Genomic DNA, 16,543 nt, shown 5'->3' with positions numbered 1-16,543 from the left:
CTTCGGTCTCGAGATAGAGCACCATTCGGATGGAATCTTAGTACATCAATCGAACTACACCCAGAAGGTGTTGTGCCACTTTAACAAGGATAAAGCGAAGTCTTCGAGTACTCTTATGGTCATTTGATCGCTAAATGCAAAATGAGATCCCTTCCGTCCGAATGAGGATGATGAAGAGATTTTAGAGCCTGAAGTTCCTTATCTAAGTGCAATAGGTGCTTTATTATACTTAGCTTAATGCATTAAACCTGACATCTCCTTCGTTGTCAATCTTTTGGCAAAATATAGTAATGCACCAACATGCAGACACTGGATTGGTGTTAAAGACATCTTCCGCTACCTTAAGGGTACTACGGATATGGGCTTGTTCTATCCCTACGGATCCTCGAGTGATGCCGCACCCCCTTATCTCGAGTCGATTCTCTCATTGTTGGTTATGCAAGATACTTATGTATCCGCACAAGGCATGTTCTCAAACAGGTTATGTCTTTATCGTTAGAGGCACCACAATCTCTTGGAAGTCAACTAAACAGACCTTAGTTGCCACTTTGTCTAACCATGCTGAAATTCTCGCCTTACACGAAGCAACTCGTATTTACTTTTGGTTTAGAGCAATTGTGGGCTGTATTCGAAGCTCCTGCAATTTTTACCCCGTTATTGATGTTCCGACGATGATCTATGAAGACAACACAACATGCATCAAACAGCTCAAGAACGGTTACATTAAATGAGACAACATCAAGCACATTGCGCCGAAGTTCTTCTTCTCACATCAACAACAAGAGCATCAGAAAATTGAAGTCACGCAAATCCATTCACAGAACAATATGGCCGACCTCTTCACCAAATCACTACAGAAAATGACGTTTCAAAATCTTGTTCAAGTAATTAGTATGCGTAAACTTTTTGAGTTGTAACATTGCTAGTTCTTTTTGGAATTATGTCAAAACTCAGGGGGAGTATCCTAAAGTATACTTTCTTGATCTTAATGTATTATTTTTCCCTACAATTAGAAGCATTTTTTCGATTGGGTTTTTGCTACCTAACGAGGTTTTGACAAGGCATCCACCTTAGGTTGATCATATCCCTGATGACGTCCCGTAGACGTTTTATTTGACTTTGCATTTCTCACACATTTTTCCTTAGACTATGGATTTTGTCCCTGCTCGGGTTTTTACCATAGCCATAAGGTTTTTTGTGAGACTTACTTCCTTATGCAAGTTCTTACCTTATTTGAGAATAGTGTGTTCCCAAAATCAATGCCGATAAGTCGCCTTCCTCAACCTCTACATGATGCCGAATCTACTTGAGTATTTACACACTCAAGGGGGAGTGTTATAAACTTCTTATTTAAGTGTGATTGTGTAAATCTTAGATTAGATTTGATTCTAATTATTCTTTCCTATTAGGACTTGTATTCCTTGGAGGAGAAGGATTTCTTATATTTCTTATTACTATAAATAAAGGCACTGCATAAAGGGAGATAACACATCCTCTACACAATCCTACAAACACTTCTCTCTCTATTTTCTCTCTGTGTTGTCGGCTCTCTTTCTCCATGTCAGTTACATATAGGCCACAACAATGTTTGATTTCATAATAAACTAGAATTTGTTGCAGTGTCATTGGATTAGGAATGCGATTGTGTAACTTCTATCATATCTAGAATATCCTTATGGGATTCTACCATATCTCTTAGACTAGATATTAACCTATTAGAGTTGTAATCATATTGGGGTAAGGAATTTACCTACCCTACTATTATAAATAAAGGCACAATAGGGTGAGATAATACAAACCTCACAATTACACATCTCTCTCTTTCTCTCTACTGTGCCGCACCCTCTCTCTCTATGTCCTCTATAATTGCTCAGTAAATTATGCCTACAACACATTATTAACATGTTTTTTACGCTACGCTAAAGAGAGTTTGATCTTCAATCAAGGGAGTTTTACGTTTTAATCATTCTTTTCATGATTAATTTATTATTTTATTGAATTAATCTAAATGCATTTGATTCAATTTAATTTTTCTATGTTGAATGTGATACAATGCATTGGAGATTCACGACTTTCCGAGAAGGATCTTCTACAAATTCAAAGGCTTAATTGTTTTCTACCAATCAAGTTTTTTTTTTAAATAAAGAAAGATATTTGAAACAACTATGAAGCATATAAATATTCACTATGATGCATAAACCCCCTACATTTACATTTACATTCTTATATATATCTCATGCATTACACAATTTTTGCTATGTGGAATTTGTGAGTTAAAGAATCAAAATAAAATAAAAGCAAGTTTGGGTTTTTCCAAACCTAAACTGGAAAAAAAAAAAAAAAAAAAAAAAACCAAGCAGCCTTTCTGGGTTTGCTATGCGCTAGAACCAAGCCCACTAACTGGGCTTTCATTCTTTTCTGGGCTTCGAGCCCTAATCCCCTTTGGGTTCTGAAAACCCTAAATGTTGAAAAACAAAAAAAAAAAAAAAAAGGCCCCAGAGCCACGACTTGAAACCGCAATCGCGCCAAGCTCAAGCCAAGCCGTACTATTTTTGAGCTGTTGCCCAGAAAATCCCTGAATTGCAAAACGACACCATTTTACCAGTTGTCTTCTCCGTTGGACCTGCACTCGCCTGAAGCCGAGCCCCTTCAACATTCTTCCACCAATTCTGGTGTAAACCAATGACCTGCAATTGTCTAGTTGACAGCCTATTCGTCCCCGACGATCAATTTGACTGAGACTCCAAATTGAATCTCATCGGGATTTGGACAACCGACTCATTGTTTTGCTTCGATTCCGACGTCGAGCGAGTCTCCGTCGTGAATTTAAGGGCTCTCTTGAACCCCGAGTCATCCTCGACTGAAAACAACACCAAATCATGGCGGTGCCGTTCCGTTTTTCTGGCGATAGCACGCACCCAGCAAGGCTGGGGTGCCCGATTCAAACCCAGACTTATTTGGGCCTTGTTCAGACTCAGCCCAACTAGGCTTTAGTTTTTTTTACTTTCCTTATGGCTCTGTTGCCCTCTCAACCAGCAGCCAGCCTGAAAATGGGCTGATTTTTTTCCTAAAAGCCCACTTAGGCTTCTTTTTTGTTTTGGTCTACATACCAGGCTTCCCTGGGACCCAGCCAGTAGCCTAATGCTACTAGGCTGCTCCTTTTTCACGACATTTGACACCGCAACAAGCATGGAGCTTGCTTCGCATGGTATTAGGCTACCAATGGCAGCCTATCGAGCCCAATTTGGGCCTGATTTTTTTGTGTGGCTTGCAGCCAACAGTAAATTATGGGCCTAGATAACTTTATTTGTTTTATCTTGCTTCCACGATCGACCCCGAATGATTCCGATCTATTGAATTGATTAAAAGTGACCAGCAATCTATTAATTTGATAATAAATTCAAAATTATTGACCTGAATATCACTTTTTGCCATTAACAATTCAATATTTTAATTCTCTCTTTTGAACCATTGACATCCTTTCGTAGTCTCGAAGCACTCACACTTGAGTTCCCAAAGCAACTCAAATCCACTGTACTTAAATTAGTACCATGTATTATGTGTTATTACAAGTACCTCTCTTTTATGAACTAAACGTTCATAAACTAAATTGAATTTGTAGTTTCGAATTTAGTGCCTTTGAACCTCGAAGTTTTCATAAAACAATACACCTAAGAAAACTCGACATTTTTTATATAAATCATGTCTTAGAACCCGAATGTTCTAACTTTGATGCCAATGGATGTTTTATTTCTTATAACACTATTCACAATCTTGTTCCCTCCATTTAGTGGATTGTCGAACCATCACAAGTTCGATTTCACTGATTGGGATGTTTCTTAACATTAACCACTTTATGTGGGCACACGACGTGAATCTCCACTTGACTATCAAGAAGCTGAGAAACCATTGAAGCCAACAATGACATGGAAGAGCTAAATAAGCCTCTGCCATGATCTTCACTTGAAAACTTATGCCTGAAGCATTAAATACAGCAATAGCTCCCGAATGAGGATTCCATGGCTCTTTGGCTTGCTTCTACAGACCATCTAATCATGAAGATATTGCATGACGCACACCATGATTACATCCATGAATGAGTACAATTCTGAAGTTATAAATCTGATCGAATTTTGACTAGAGAATACTTTTCTCGTCCTTCCTTATTTCTAACTCACTCTCGAAGCAATAACGTAGAGAATTGAAGCTTACCAAAATTCTTAGATCTGATTACTACCACATTTATGAGAGAAAGGTACCCCAGTAATTCGGCTAAGAGGTATCGAACAGTATAGACCCAATTTCGGTTAGAGTCTACCAAATGGTGGTGCCCTACTTCGGTAGGGATGCATCGACATTCATGCTCTGCTTCAGCAGAGGTGCACCGAACGGTAGTGCTCTACTTTAGTAAAGACCTGCCGAACAAACCCCTCTAGCTTCGACTAAAGTCTACAGAACCCAAGTCTAGGTCTGTCTCTCTCACAATCTAATTTTGAGTTTGTTTTCACAACATATGGTAAAACCAGGGCCTGCCAAGGCGTGGCATCATGCCCGAAGTGTGATCCTTGGCACCTAAAACCTAGAACTTCAAGAATTAGGGATATTGTTCCCGAACCTCAACGCTGCAAAATCTACTTCTGTCCCGATGGAATAAGATCATTGGTTACACACATGTTTGTGCCTTTACCAATGTCATTAAGGAGTACCATTCTAGTAGCTAATATGCGAGACTAATTTTGCTCCACCAAACACCGTTGGAAGAGCAGAATTTTGACATGAATGGCCTTGTTGGCTGAATCTGCTTAGTAACTTTGGTTTACTTTGTGAACTTTCTTCTATGTTCTTGAATTCACGTTTGGTGTTTTTTTTTGTTACGAATAATCTTATCGATATTGCCTCGAATATGAGTTAATTGAATCATGTTTCTTGTATACATGTGACTGAATTCAATTAAACACGTGATTAGGTACGAATGTAGGAAAGTTAGTTGTCTGGATGAATGTGATACTACACACAATAACTTTATACCTAAATCACATCTCTAGCATCGACTTCAAGTATATCCAACTTGATTAAGAGCATTGGCACGCTCCTCGTTGTATGAATGGTACTAAATTACCATTTAAGAGACCTTATATTTTCCCCATTCCGAAAGAACGTTATTAAGTTTTAAGGATATTCTAGACGACAATAATCATGAATGAAACCACTAAAGAAAATAGAATGGAATATCTTTGCACCACCTCCAAAAATGAGCTTAAAGCTTTTCTTTGAGGCCAATGAGATGTCTCCCAACTAAGAACACGCCACATGTGGCCGGCCTAAAGCATGGTGATTGAGCAATTTACTTGCTTGTCGCACTACCTTTTGGGACACTTAGGTTGAACAATGATGCTACGATGCATCTCCTTACTCGAAGTAAGGATCTTGTGCATAAAAACACACTTTGCCAAGCCCGCTCGTTTGAGAAATTTGATTTTTATATCATTCATCGCAAAGATACTACACGACTATCTTTTCATAGTGGATTCAAAGGAATATATGTGAACTAATCCAACCAAAATGCGGAACATATTAATACTTATGGTTTTGATTGATGTATCGACAAATGGTCACATGTTTGTCCACACATATTAATGCTAAACCTCCTGGCCGATTTTAAGGGTTCACCACCCTAATTATCCCATAAAGTTTGGAAGACTAAATAATGTTGGAGAGTTTATATCGAAGGTTTTCAATAAAGTATTGCATATCTTTTAGGTTTATAATTGAACATCGAATTCCCATGTTCATCTCAAAACAGCCTAGCAGAGTGATCATAAAGCGCAATTTCAATGATCGCTCAGACCTTGGTGAACGCACCAAGCTTTCGGTTTTTGTTTGGAGCTATACAATCTTGTACACAGCTATGTTAGTCCACCTTGAAGCCCATTGCCACAAAACCAATTTCGACATTACAGTTGGTTACTGGGTACGAACTTGACATTTCCTACTTACCCATTTTAGGTGTGCATTCCATGCGCCAAGTTGTCTCACCGCAACATACCAATATAGGTCTTCAAATAAGGATGAGAATCTTTGTCGATTATGATTCTCCATCATACTAGCCTCCTTAGAGCCTTTGCAAGCGATCTCTTTACCGCTTATTTGCAGATTGTCACTTTAATGAGACAGTCTTCCCACTGTTAGGGGAGATAAGAACGTCAAAGTTCATGTAGAACGATGCGAATTTTCATGGATGTTACCTACTATGTCTCATCTCGATCCATGTACCGCACATGTATGATAAGCAAGTGCGATGTATTCTAGCTTTCAGAGTGTTGCTCCAGACATATTCCTCTAATCTAGCTAAAGTGACGAGATCATATACCAGTTCCAAACATGCATGCAAGGATAGATGTACTTAACGAACCTCGAGTTAACGTCCCCGAATAGTGTATCGCACTAAAAGATGGTTTGGCCGTCAATGTTGGATGACCCGATACACCAGCAAATAGCCAATCAATCTATCTCAGCTTGAAGCATGACGAATTACTCGGTTCATAGGATTCACTTCCCTAGAAGAGGAAGAACACGACACATAATGAATCTATACTTGATCGCTGTCTCAATCATTTCTATTTCATGAGATTAATCTGAATTACTCCCGAGACTTAAAGTTCTTGATCTAGTATACTAGTTGGGATGAGATAATGGAATTGGAATGAGATTATCATCGATGATGTTTTCACTTATATGGTAGCTACCAACATAAATGAAAAACGACAATATCAAACCGGGTTCCATTGATTAGTGACCATGTAGAACTCATTGAATAACTGAAATTACAATCCAGGTTAAATTCCTTACCAAAGTGTGTTTGAACATGTCGTTCCTACATTGCGCAAGGTAACCCTGTTGTGTTACAAGTGGGAAAGGAAGCGTAATGAGATGAATGAAATAGTTTTCTCTTAAACGCCTTGTGATTGATATCAGCATTATGAAATGTGATTAGTGTTTCTCCATAGGGAGACTAATACGAAGATTTACATTTAACTTCCCAAAGAATTACATGGATTGATTCAAATAGTTCCAAAACCACATAACACCCTTTCAACTCGTTTAAGGCTTTCACTTACAAATTGAAGCAATCTAGTGAATGTGGTATACCCGTCTAAGTGATTATTTGATCAATTAAGAATATGAATTATGCCCTTGCATGTTAAACTATGAAGCCTTATTCCGAATTGTTAGAGTTATAGTTTATGTCATTGACATGAATCTCACTAAGACTCTCAAAGAGCTTGAGAAAGCTGCCTCGCACCTGAAGACGGAATTTGAGATGAATGATCTTAGGAAAACTCATTTATGCCTTAACCTAAAGTTGAAGCATAGGTTTGACGGTATTTTGGTCTACTTGTCAAACTACACCCAAAGGTGTTACCTTTAAGTATACATATGTTCTTCCATACGCTATATGCAAATGAGATCCTTGAAGAGGTTATGGAATCTGAAGTTCCATATCTGAGTTCAACTTTGTGCTTTGTTTTATTTAGCTCATTGCAATTAGTCAAGACGTCTCATTCGCTATTGCTCTATTGGTAAAGATGCAACACTGCACCTACATGTAGACACTAAATTGGTATTAAAGACGTTTTTTCGCTGCCCTAAAAGGTACTACGAATTTGGGCTAATCCCAACGCATCCCGAATGAATCTGACCGCCTTGATGCTCGAAATGATGCTTGCCTTATTTGTTATGTTGATGCTGGTTACTTATCAAACCCACATAAGGCACATCTCCAAATTGTTATGTCTTTACCGTTAAGGATATCGCAATATCTTGGAAGTCCACGATATGACCTTAGTTGCGAAATCTTCAAACCATTCCAAGGCTCACCTCACTTCACTACGCCACATGTGAGACATGTTTGAGAGCTTTTGTTGAGCATATTCGAAGTACTTGTTGTTTTTATCCATCGTTGAGTCACAACAATGATCCATGAAGACTATACCGCATGTATCCACCCGACCAAGACATGATACATCAACGAAGGCAACGCCAAGGCATATTACGTCTACATCTACATCAACAAAGCATTAAGAGATTGAAGTTATGAAAGCCTATCCCAAACAACCTTGCCGAACTCTACATAACGTCGCTGCCGAAGTTAACCTTCCATAAGTTTGTTCGAGGAATTGGTATGCCTAACTATTAATATGCAATGCTTGTAGTTCTCATTTGGAAGTTCTGTCAAAGTCAGGAAGAGTATTCAGAAGTATACTCACTTGATCTTAATGTACTATTTTCCCCTACGATTAGGAGCACTTTTCCCATTGGGCTTTTGCTACCTAACTAAGTTTTGATGAGGCACCCATTCTGGGCTAGTCATACCCTTGTGAGTTATTATACCTATGTCCAGAAGATGTTTAGTTTTGACTTAATGCAACTTCTCACTTTTCTCCTTAATCTATGAGCTTTATCCCACCTTGAGTTTCACCATAGCGAGGTTTTATGAGTTTTACCTTTTATGCATTCTTCTGTTGATTTAAAACTTGCATTCGTTCATTGTGCCGACAACTTCATCAACTAAACTTACTCCATTGCTGAAGACCTGATCCGCCATTTAGTTGAGTATTTACACACTCAAGGGAAAGTGTTGCAGTCCTATTAAATTGGGAATGTGATTGTGTAAATCCTATCATATCTAGGATATCCTTATGGGATTCTACTAGATCTATTAGAGTAAATATTATCCTATTAGAGTAATATTATCCCTTTTATACTTGATAAACTACTCGTAATCAAGATGATGCCCAACGACATTTTCATGAGACGTTAAACTAAACTCGTAATCAAGATGATGCCCAACGACATTTTCATGAGACGTTAAACTAAAAGGCAACTTTATGTTCTAAATCTAATCTCAATCATATCTTTTAGTACTACGGCTAGTGGTATTCTACTTCACTTATAAGTGAGAGGTCTTAGGTTCGATTCTCGCCAAAGCCGTATTTGAACTATATTATTGCTAGCCCATTGTGGAGCTTAGCTTACTCCCCCACCCCCTAACACAAACAACCTTAAAGTATTGTTCCATGTCATAAAAATGTTCAATCCTTAGCATCTAGGGTGTCAACGAATGCCTTTGGTTTCGCTTGATTCGAACAATCTCCGTCGAGCCACTGCTTACGACCTTCCATCATGGTCTGTGACACACGCTGACCCGGAATGTCCACCTGGACTCCAAATCGAGCTGTGCTGGCTGGCACCCGGAAGGTGATGAAGCCATAAAGTGTAGCGAGGTGGAAAATGTGAATAAATTTAAACCCTAAAGTGCCTAAATGCAAGAGTGTGCATGCATGATGAGCAGTAATATAAATATGATCATACTACGGAAACTTTGTAATTCACAACAATAAAATAATAATGTCTATAACCGTAAATATATTTATGGTATCATGTCAAAATATGCATAAACGTGCAGTTGGGTTTTTGTCGGGACCTCTTCTAGGCCAATTTCAATGCCCCGAGTCCGTTTTTGACATCCATTTAGTGAAATTCCAAAGCTTTAATTAGTTGGCCGCCTTGGCGGCTAGGTTGACTATTGACTTTTTATGAAAAATGCCCAGGGACCCTTTTTAGCGTATTTCGATGCCTTGATTCCAAATTTGTACTCTGTTTTCCCAAACTTAACCATTTTAGTTGAGTTTTACTAATAGGTCCCAATATTATGCTGAGGTGTGATTACTATCAGAGACTCTAGCTTTCCTAGTTCGAACGGCTGAGATCTCTCAAGTATCTGTGAGTGGGTATTTGCTTTTAAATATTATATATTTATTTAGTTTCCATATATGATTAATAAAGAATTTTCTATGTTACGCCTAGATTAAATTAACGTTTATAAGAATTACCGAAATGACGGAAATTACGAAATTATAAAATAATCTTACAGGATGCCTTAATTAGATTTATGGCTATGTATAGTATTATATTGACTAGAATTATCGAATTACTATGGTATGACCATATTTATGTGTTCTGCTTATCGTGTGCTACATCGGTGTTTGTAATTGCCCAGGCGAGGATCAGGCTTCACATGTATGTTCACATCACATTGCACGCTCACTTTGGATCCATTGTAGGTGCCAGTCCTGTCCTAGATTGCTATAGGCAATTAGGATTCGTATGTGTGTGCATAGTGCCAGTCTTCACGTGATTGTGGTACTAGAGCGTAAATCATTGTTGCACCCAGTCATGTTCATGTCAGAATATCTCTGCATGAACTCGTGTGTCAGCATATGTCGATGAGCACTCGATATGATATGTTTGTTATGCGAGATTATGTGATTACCGGACGTTAGGTGTTTATTTACGAAATCTTGTGACGTATTGAATTCTTGGGATATTGCGGGCTCTGGTAAGTATTTTTATCTATACGTAGTAGGTTATATTTGGAAACTATACTTGTATTACACCGAGGGGTTATTATGTTTTCAAAAAGTGTTTTACAAAGATTTATTTTTAGGCCTGCTGACCCTTATTTTTTGCCCATCTTGGTTTTAGTGGCAGAGCTTTTGTGTCAACGAGAATTTTTGGCAAATGTTGGAATAGGAGATTACCTCCAATGGTATAATTCTCATTATACTTTTACTATACTTTACTTATGTTCTAACATTACGTGTGAAATGGGTTCATTCCCGCTCACATGCGCACTCTTGCATTTAGGCACTTTTAGGTTTAAATTTATTCACATTGTCCACATCACTACACTTATGGCTTTGTTACCTCCCGGTGTCGGCCAGCACAGCTCAATTCGAAGTCTAAGTGGACCTTCTGGGTCAAGGTGTGTTAGTCTGCCAAGGTTGTTGTTGGGTCTAGAGAAAATGTGACATTCAATTACACCGAATCACTAGAAGAGAAACTCCACCATTACTTAGGCTTAGGGATAGGCAACCCAAAACACTCCAGCCCACTTGGGCAATTCGACCCAAGGCGAACCCCATGGAGAAGTCAAGCAATAAACACCGCTCGATATTTACCTAGCCATATTCTTCCACTTTACACTATATTCAAATATTTCAAATACTTTCAACCACTCTTTTATTATTATCCGAAATTAAAAATAAAGTTATCTTTTATTATTTTATAAAATAAAAATATTAATATTTTAATACTAATTGTCTGGCTATTCAATTTAAAGGTGAATATGCACTTGACAATTATTATTCATTGAAGACGGTTACAGTTTATTTAAGAAGATTGAGTTGCGGCCAAAGGCTTCCTATAGTGAAAGTGCTCTTAGTAATAATATTGTTTGTAAAAAAAAAAAAATATATATATATATATATATATATATATATCTAATAACTGATCCAACGGCTGCTACTCGAGAACGCCTCCCTCCATGACAATACCAGTCTCTGGTTATTGAAGTGCTCCTCCTCCATCAGTAGCGACGAGTACCTTTGAACAATCTTTGCTGCAATTTCTGCTACTACCTACCGGTTGGTTCTTTTCTCCCTCTATCATCACACTTCACGTTATCCAGACAACCTGATTTAATTGGGTTTGGACGAGAGTCCCAATGCCCTCAATGTGTTTGATGAAATGCCCCAACCACTCTTCACAGAATTACTCAATTTTCTTTCATTTCGTTGATTTCCAGGTTGGACTGATTTTCGGTACTTAAGTCTGTATTGGGTTTGGGTTTTGGTCGGGGAAAGTCGCAAACAAGAAAGCAGCCATGGATGGTATGTGCAAAAACTGTTACATTGCTGTGTAATTTATGTGTGTTCGTTCTGACAATTTTTACTTTTCATATGCGTTAATTGATGAAAATTACACCTTAGTGCTGCGGTAACGGTCTGATTTTTCTATATTGTCTATACTTTTTACACTCGGGACGATTTCTTTCTTTATTATACTTGCCTGTATGTAGAAATATGCTGAGACATAAATTGGCATAGGCTATTTGATGCTTAGAGATTTTTGGTTCCGGTGGCTTGGAAATGAAATTTGAAAAAAGGGAACTCTTTCTTTGACAAGGGCTCGTTCCACATCTTTATTAGTTTTTCTCAGCATTAATCTATTGATGGATGGTTAGGGGTTGTTCCACATTATTGAATTGATTAAGAGTTTTGGAAAAACCATGGCTTAGAAACAGCTACTTGATGGCGTTTTTCCAGTATCGGATTGTTCAATTATTGCCTGCAGTCTGCACAATTAATAACAAGTTCTTGCTTCGAGGTTTTCACCTCAATCGAAATATTTCATGTCCGAAAATATCTCATTATGTTTTCCTTTTTCCTTTTTTGTATTGATGAGAATGACGGAAAATTTTCAAGGCAATGATTATTGTCTAAATTTTGTGACTGAGTTGTAATCAACATTTTATTGTTACCTTTTTGGGCTTCAGTTGATTCACAGCCATCTATGGAGGAAACTATTATGGTCGGCGATGACCTGATGACAGGCCCACCATCACCAGTTATTCCACCCGAAATTGCTTCTCATGTGCTTGAAGGTGTTGACTTGTGTGACGGGGTTTTGAGGAATCTATTTTTGTGTAAGTTCTGTGCTTTTATTTCTGTTGTGATATTTTGAGGGGTCTGCTTTTTCCGAAATTCAAAATGAGAGTATTTCAAATTCCTAGTCTGTAGGTCATCACTGTGTTAAGCCTTTGAAGTAATTGGATTTGGGGTTATCCGTAGTCCTTGTCAATAACCCTGAAATTCAATCTGTATAAGTCAACTTCTTCTTCCAGTCTACACCAAAGCTGGATCTACAAGTGACACCGTTGAAAGTTGATTGAACTTTTTGTTTATATCCCCTTTTGACATCCTAATAAAATGTTTAAAAACCTCTCCTCGGGGCGCACCTAGGCGGCTTTCGAGGCGGGGCGGTGGTGGAAACGCCTACGCCCTGTGGAAGAAGGCTTAAACATGCCTAGACATGGTTGAGGCATGCCTAGGTGGCTGAGTCGTGCTTGAGGCATTTGGCTAGGAGTTCCCAGGACCCTTCATCGATCCGAATCCTTGCTTGAAATTTCCTGGGACCCTCGAAGTCAAACGCTGGGCTGGCTCTGTGCTGTGCTGCAGTGGTGTCTTCATGAAAAAGATGGCCGCTAAGAAGAAGAAAGATTGGGGGTTTTTTTTTAAAGACTGTGCCCCAAAACGACGTTGTTTTGGCTGAGTCTAAATTTTTTTTATGACCCTGAGCAGGTCCCCCCTTCTCCCCCATCCCAATACCAAGATCTCCCATTTACAATTCACCCAATTCCCCAATTTCACCCCAATCTCGTACCTCAATTTGTTCCAAAATTATCCACACCACCACTATTTGTTTCAAAATTCATGTAAGTTTTTTAGTATTCTAATTTTAATATGGTCACTGGTCAGGTTGATTGCTTGTTTGATTGTTGATTAAATTTTAGGTCCCGTAAGGCTTTGCCTCAAGCCTCAAGGCTTTCACCTAGGCAGGGTTATTCATGAAATGCCTCACCTACGCCTTCGCCTCTTAAAACATTGTTAAAAATATACATAGGCTGAACCAGTTTCTTGACTGTTGGAAAAATTGTCAGAGACACCTCTGATGATATGGTACTTTCCTGATTACCATAAAGTTTTGTTGGTAGGTAGTATATTGTAGTGATTATACTTTACACTGCAGGCCTGCAAATCAATGATATTGAGCCCTTCTGTCAAGATGAGCTTGTTATGTATAAACAGTGCGCTGAAAAAAGGGTGAGATGTTTACTATGAATTTTGTATTCTGCGTCTCTACAATGTTCATTTCGTGTATTGAGGTAGGATTGATTATTTGATTTTCTGCTGTTTCGTTTTTTTTGCACTGAATTGCAGGATAGGGAACTAAGAAAACGACTTCAGGACAGTGAGCGCAAACTAGGGTTATCAATGCCTTTAAATGAAGCAAAGGAAAGAGCTTCTCAACTCGAAAAAGAGGTCACATCATTAGATAGGTATGTTCTCAAATGGTTAGTGTAGGGGTCCTTGCTTGATAGTTGTACTATCATGTCGTGTTTTAGTTCAAGCAATGAGTTGTAGACCTCACCAGTCAGCCTGGCTTCCACCTTATTTCCTTTTTGTAGTAGTCTTCCTGATAATGGATCCTTGATTCATTCATTCATACGTTCATGTGCGCTATGCATCTGCGAATGGGTTTATAGTTATATAATTCCCTATGGTTAGTTTTTGCTTTAGTTATGTTTCAGGAGTTCACAAAAATTGCAAATTTCCAGAGTTGTTTACAAACTTTAGTTCCAACTTCCAAGTATGATTTTCTTCGTTGTCTGCCTAAGCTATATCCTTTTTAAAGTTCTGTGGATAAGCTTTGTAGAGAGCTAAATGATCTAAAAGTTGCATAAGTACCTTTTCGTGTTGTATTTGAAATCTTAAAGTCTTCTGATTACCCTGTGCTATGGATAACACCGGTACTGTTGTCCTTTTATCTTTATAGAACCATAATTGTTTTACTATGTCTTGCTTTATCGCCTTTATTTATATGAATCTTAAGCATTAATTGACTTTGGAAATCATTATGTTTCTTAGGCGTTTGATTCTTGCTAGTGGACTTGAAGGCATAGACGGATTTCGCCAGAGATGGAGTTTGCATGGTCGCCTTACAGATACCAAGTATGTTATCTTGCAAATAATTGAATTTTTGTGAGTAAACTTGAAAGGATTTTTTTGTTGACAACCAATACTTGATTGCTCTCTACTGCACATGTATGTCTATTGGTAAAAGATGACGGTTTCTAGATTTCCTTTCTCTTTTTCGGACTCTGTGAATAATCGGTTGATAGATTCAGTATTTGATGAACTATAATCCTTTACTCATTCCGTTTGTAAACTTTTTTCTTCCTTTTAGTTAAATCTTTGTATTATCCATGCAACCATGCCAATTGATTCATATTTGATGAGCCATCACCTGTTCATCATACAGTCTAAGTAATGTATGGACCTCTATCCTCAATAGCATTGCAACAACTGTGCAGGAAAAGGCTGGAGTCCTTGAAGCAGGGAATGGAAAGCAGGAAAAAGGACTAAGCTAGCGGGTAGCGGGGCATATGACTATAGTAATATGGTTCTCCCGGTCAAGTTTCATGCTGCATTTGTGGAAATCGACCTGTCGGTGTGCCTAATGTGGTTGTGTCTAATATTTTTATCATGTACTCAGTTTCGAAGGATTCATATTTATTAGAAAATCTTGTGCTCTTGAATGATTGTGCAATAATCTACTTAGAAAAAACCACAATGAAGAAGTGAATGGGCAGCGGCTGAGCGTAGATTAGCGAACGTCTTGAATTTAACTGGAAATTAGTTGTTAGCTCGTGCCTATGAAATACATTGGTCATGTGGAGAAGTTTTTCAGTGTCCGGTATTTAAGCTGGTACTTCGTGTCATAAAATAAATGGAGGAACACTTGAAAATATATTATTTCCTCCCCTTGGTTGGAGTACCCCTTGCAATCTCTTAGCCATATAATAAAGTTAGGCTTAACGTTTTGCCCATTGGACGGAGACGTACTAGCATTTGAATTGAAACTCACTTTCCCACCTAAACAAGGCCGGCTCTAACGATAGCTGAAGTAGGCGGCTGCCTAAATCCCCCACTCTGAAAAAAAATATATATATATATATATTTGTGTGTGTGTGTAAAATAATAATATTTCAAATCTTGTGTTTGTTCAAATTAAAAATTTACAGACTTTGAGTTTTTGTCTAAATATAATAGTTCATTGAGCTGAGCGGCTGAATCGAACATTTGTAAAATTTAATTGTGTTATATAATTTTGTTAAACAATAACAGTACAGTTGCTTTTGTAGAAAAAAGTTTTTTTTTTTTAATTAAAATTGTACAAATCTTATCTTTGATCAACTATGTCACAAGAAAGATTGAATGGGTTAGCTATTTTATCAAATGAAAAGAATTAGTTGAGAAATTAGATTATGTAAACTTAATTAATACATTTACTTCTATAAACGCGAGATATATAATATTTAAGTAATGTTTGTATATCTTTATTCTTTTTATATTAATTTTTATGACATTTGACATAGAAATAGACTTTTTTCATGTATTTAGCAAATTCTCTTTTATACATATCAATTTACAGAGGGTATGAGATCAGATAACTCTAGAGCCCCACTTCAAAGGCTTGCCTAGGACCTGTAAATTCTTAGTGACAGCCCTACACCTAAAGTTAACATTATTACTTAACTTCCAAGTCTCACATTGCCAACATCTGATATGTTTGTTGACGTGGCACGAGTTTTGTTTACGTGTGATCTTAGTTGGCGCCACGTAGATAAACGAATAACGAAAAATTCTGTGTACAATATTTGATTGCCAGATTTACCAACTAAGGAAAAGAACTTAGTACCATGCTAAAGAAAGGAGGGGAGGAGGTGAATTCCCACATTAGAAATCCATTGGTGAAAAGGTTAATTAGTAGAGAGGGGTAGGAAAATAAGAAACTTAGGTGCAGACAACTTCAGCAAAGGGGCAAAAGTGCACGGAAGGTTATCAAGAGTCCCAAAACA

General features: G+C 37.8%; 1 protein-coding gene across 1 annotated transcript; it reads left to right on the top strand.

The window, feature by feature from the left end:
- The first annotated feature begins 11,178 nt into the window (after positions 1-11,178).
- LOC137743745 (uncharacterized) lies at positions 11,179-15,220 on the top strand. Its single transcript, XM_068483688.2, has 7 exons — positions 11,179-11,486; positions 11,648-11,732; positions 12,398-12,547; positions 13,651-13,724; positions 13,842-13,960; positions 14,550-14,633; positions 14,996-15,220. The coding sequence occupies exons 2-7, from the start codon at positions 11,726-11,728 to the stop codon at positions 15,045-15,047; spliced, it is 486 nt and encodes a 161-aa protein (XP_068339789.2). The 5' UTR covers positions 11,179-11,486; positions 11,648-11,725; the 3' UTR covers positions 15,048-15,220.
- The last annotated feature ends 1,323 nt before the right edge of the window (positions 15,221-16,543 follow it).

The sequence above is a fragment of the Pyrus communis genome, chromosome 11 (assembly GCF_041283825.1).
Source record: "Pyrus communis isolate YQ-2024b chromosome 11, ASM4128382v1, whole genome shotgun sequence".
Lineage (NCBI taxonomy): Eukaryota > Viridiplantae > Streptophyta > Magnoliopsida > Rosales > Rosaceae > Pyrus > Pyrus communis.
The sequence above is the reverse complement of the archived record's forward strand: the minus strand, read 5'-3'. Positions and strand labels throughout refer to the sequence as shown.

Coding starts and splice junctions, on each gene's coding strand:
- LOC137743745 (XM_068483688.2), top strand. Junction 13,725..13,841: donor AACAGTGCGCTGAAAAAAGG/GTGAGATGTTTA, acceptor ACTGAATTGCAG/GATAGGGAACTAAGAAAACG. Junction 13,961..14,549: donor GAGGTCACATCATTAGATAG/GTATGTTCTCAA, acceptor TATGTTTCTTAG/GCGTTTGATTCTTGCTAGTG.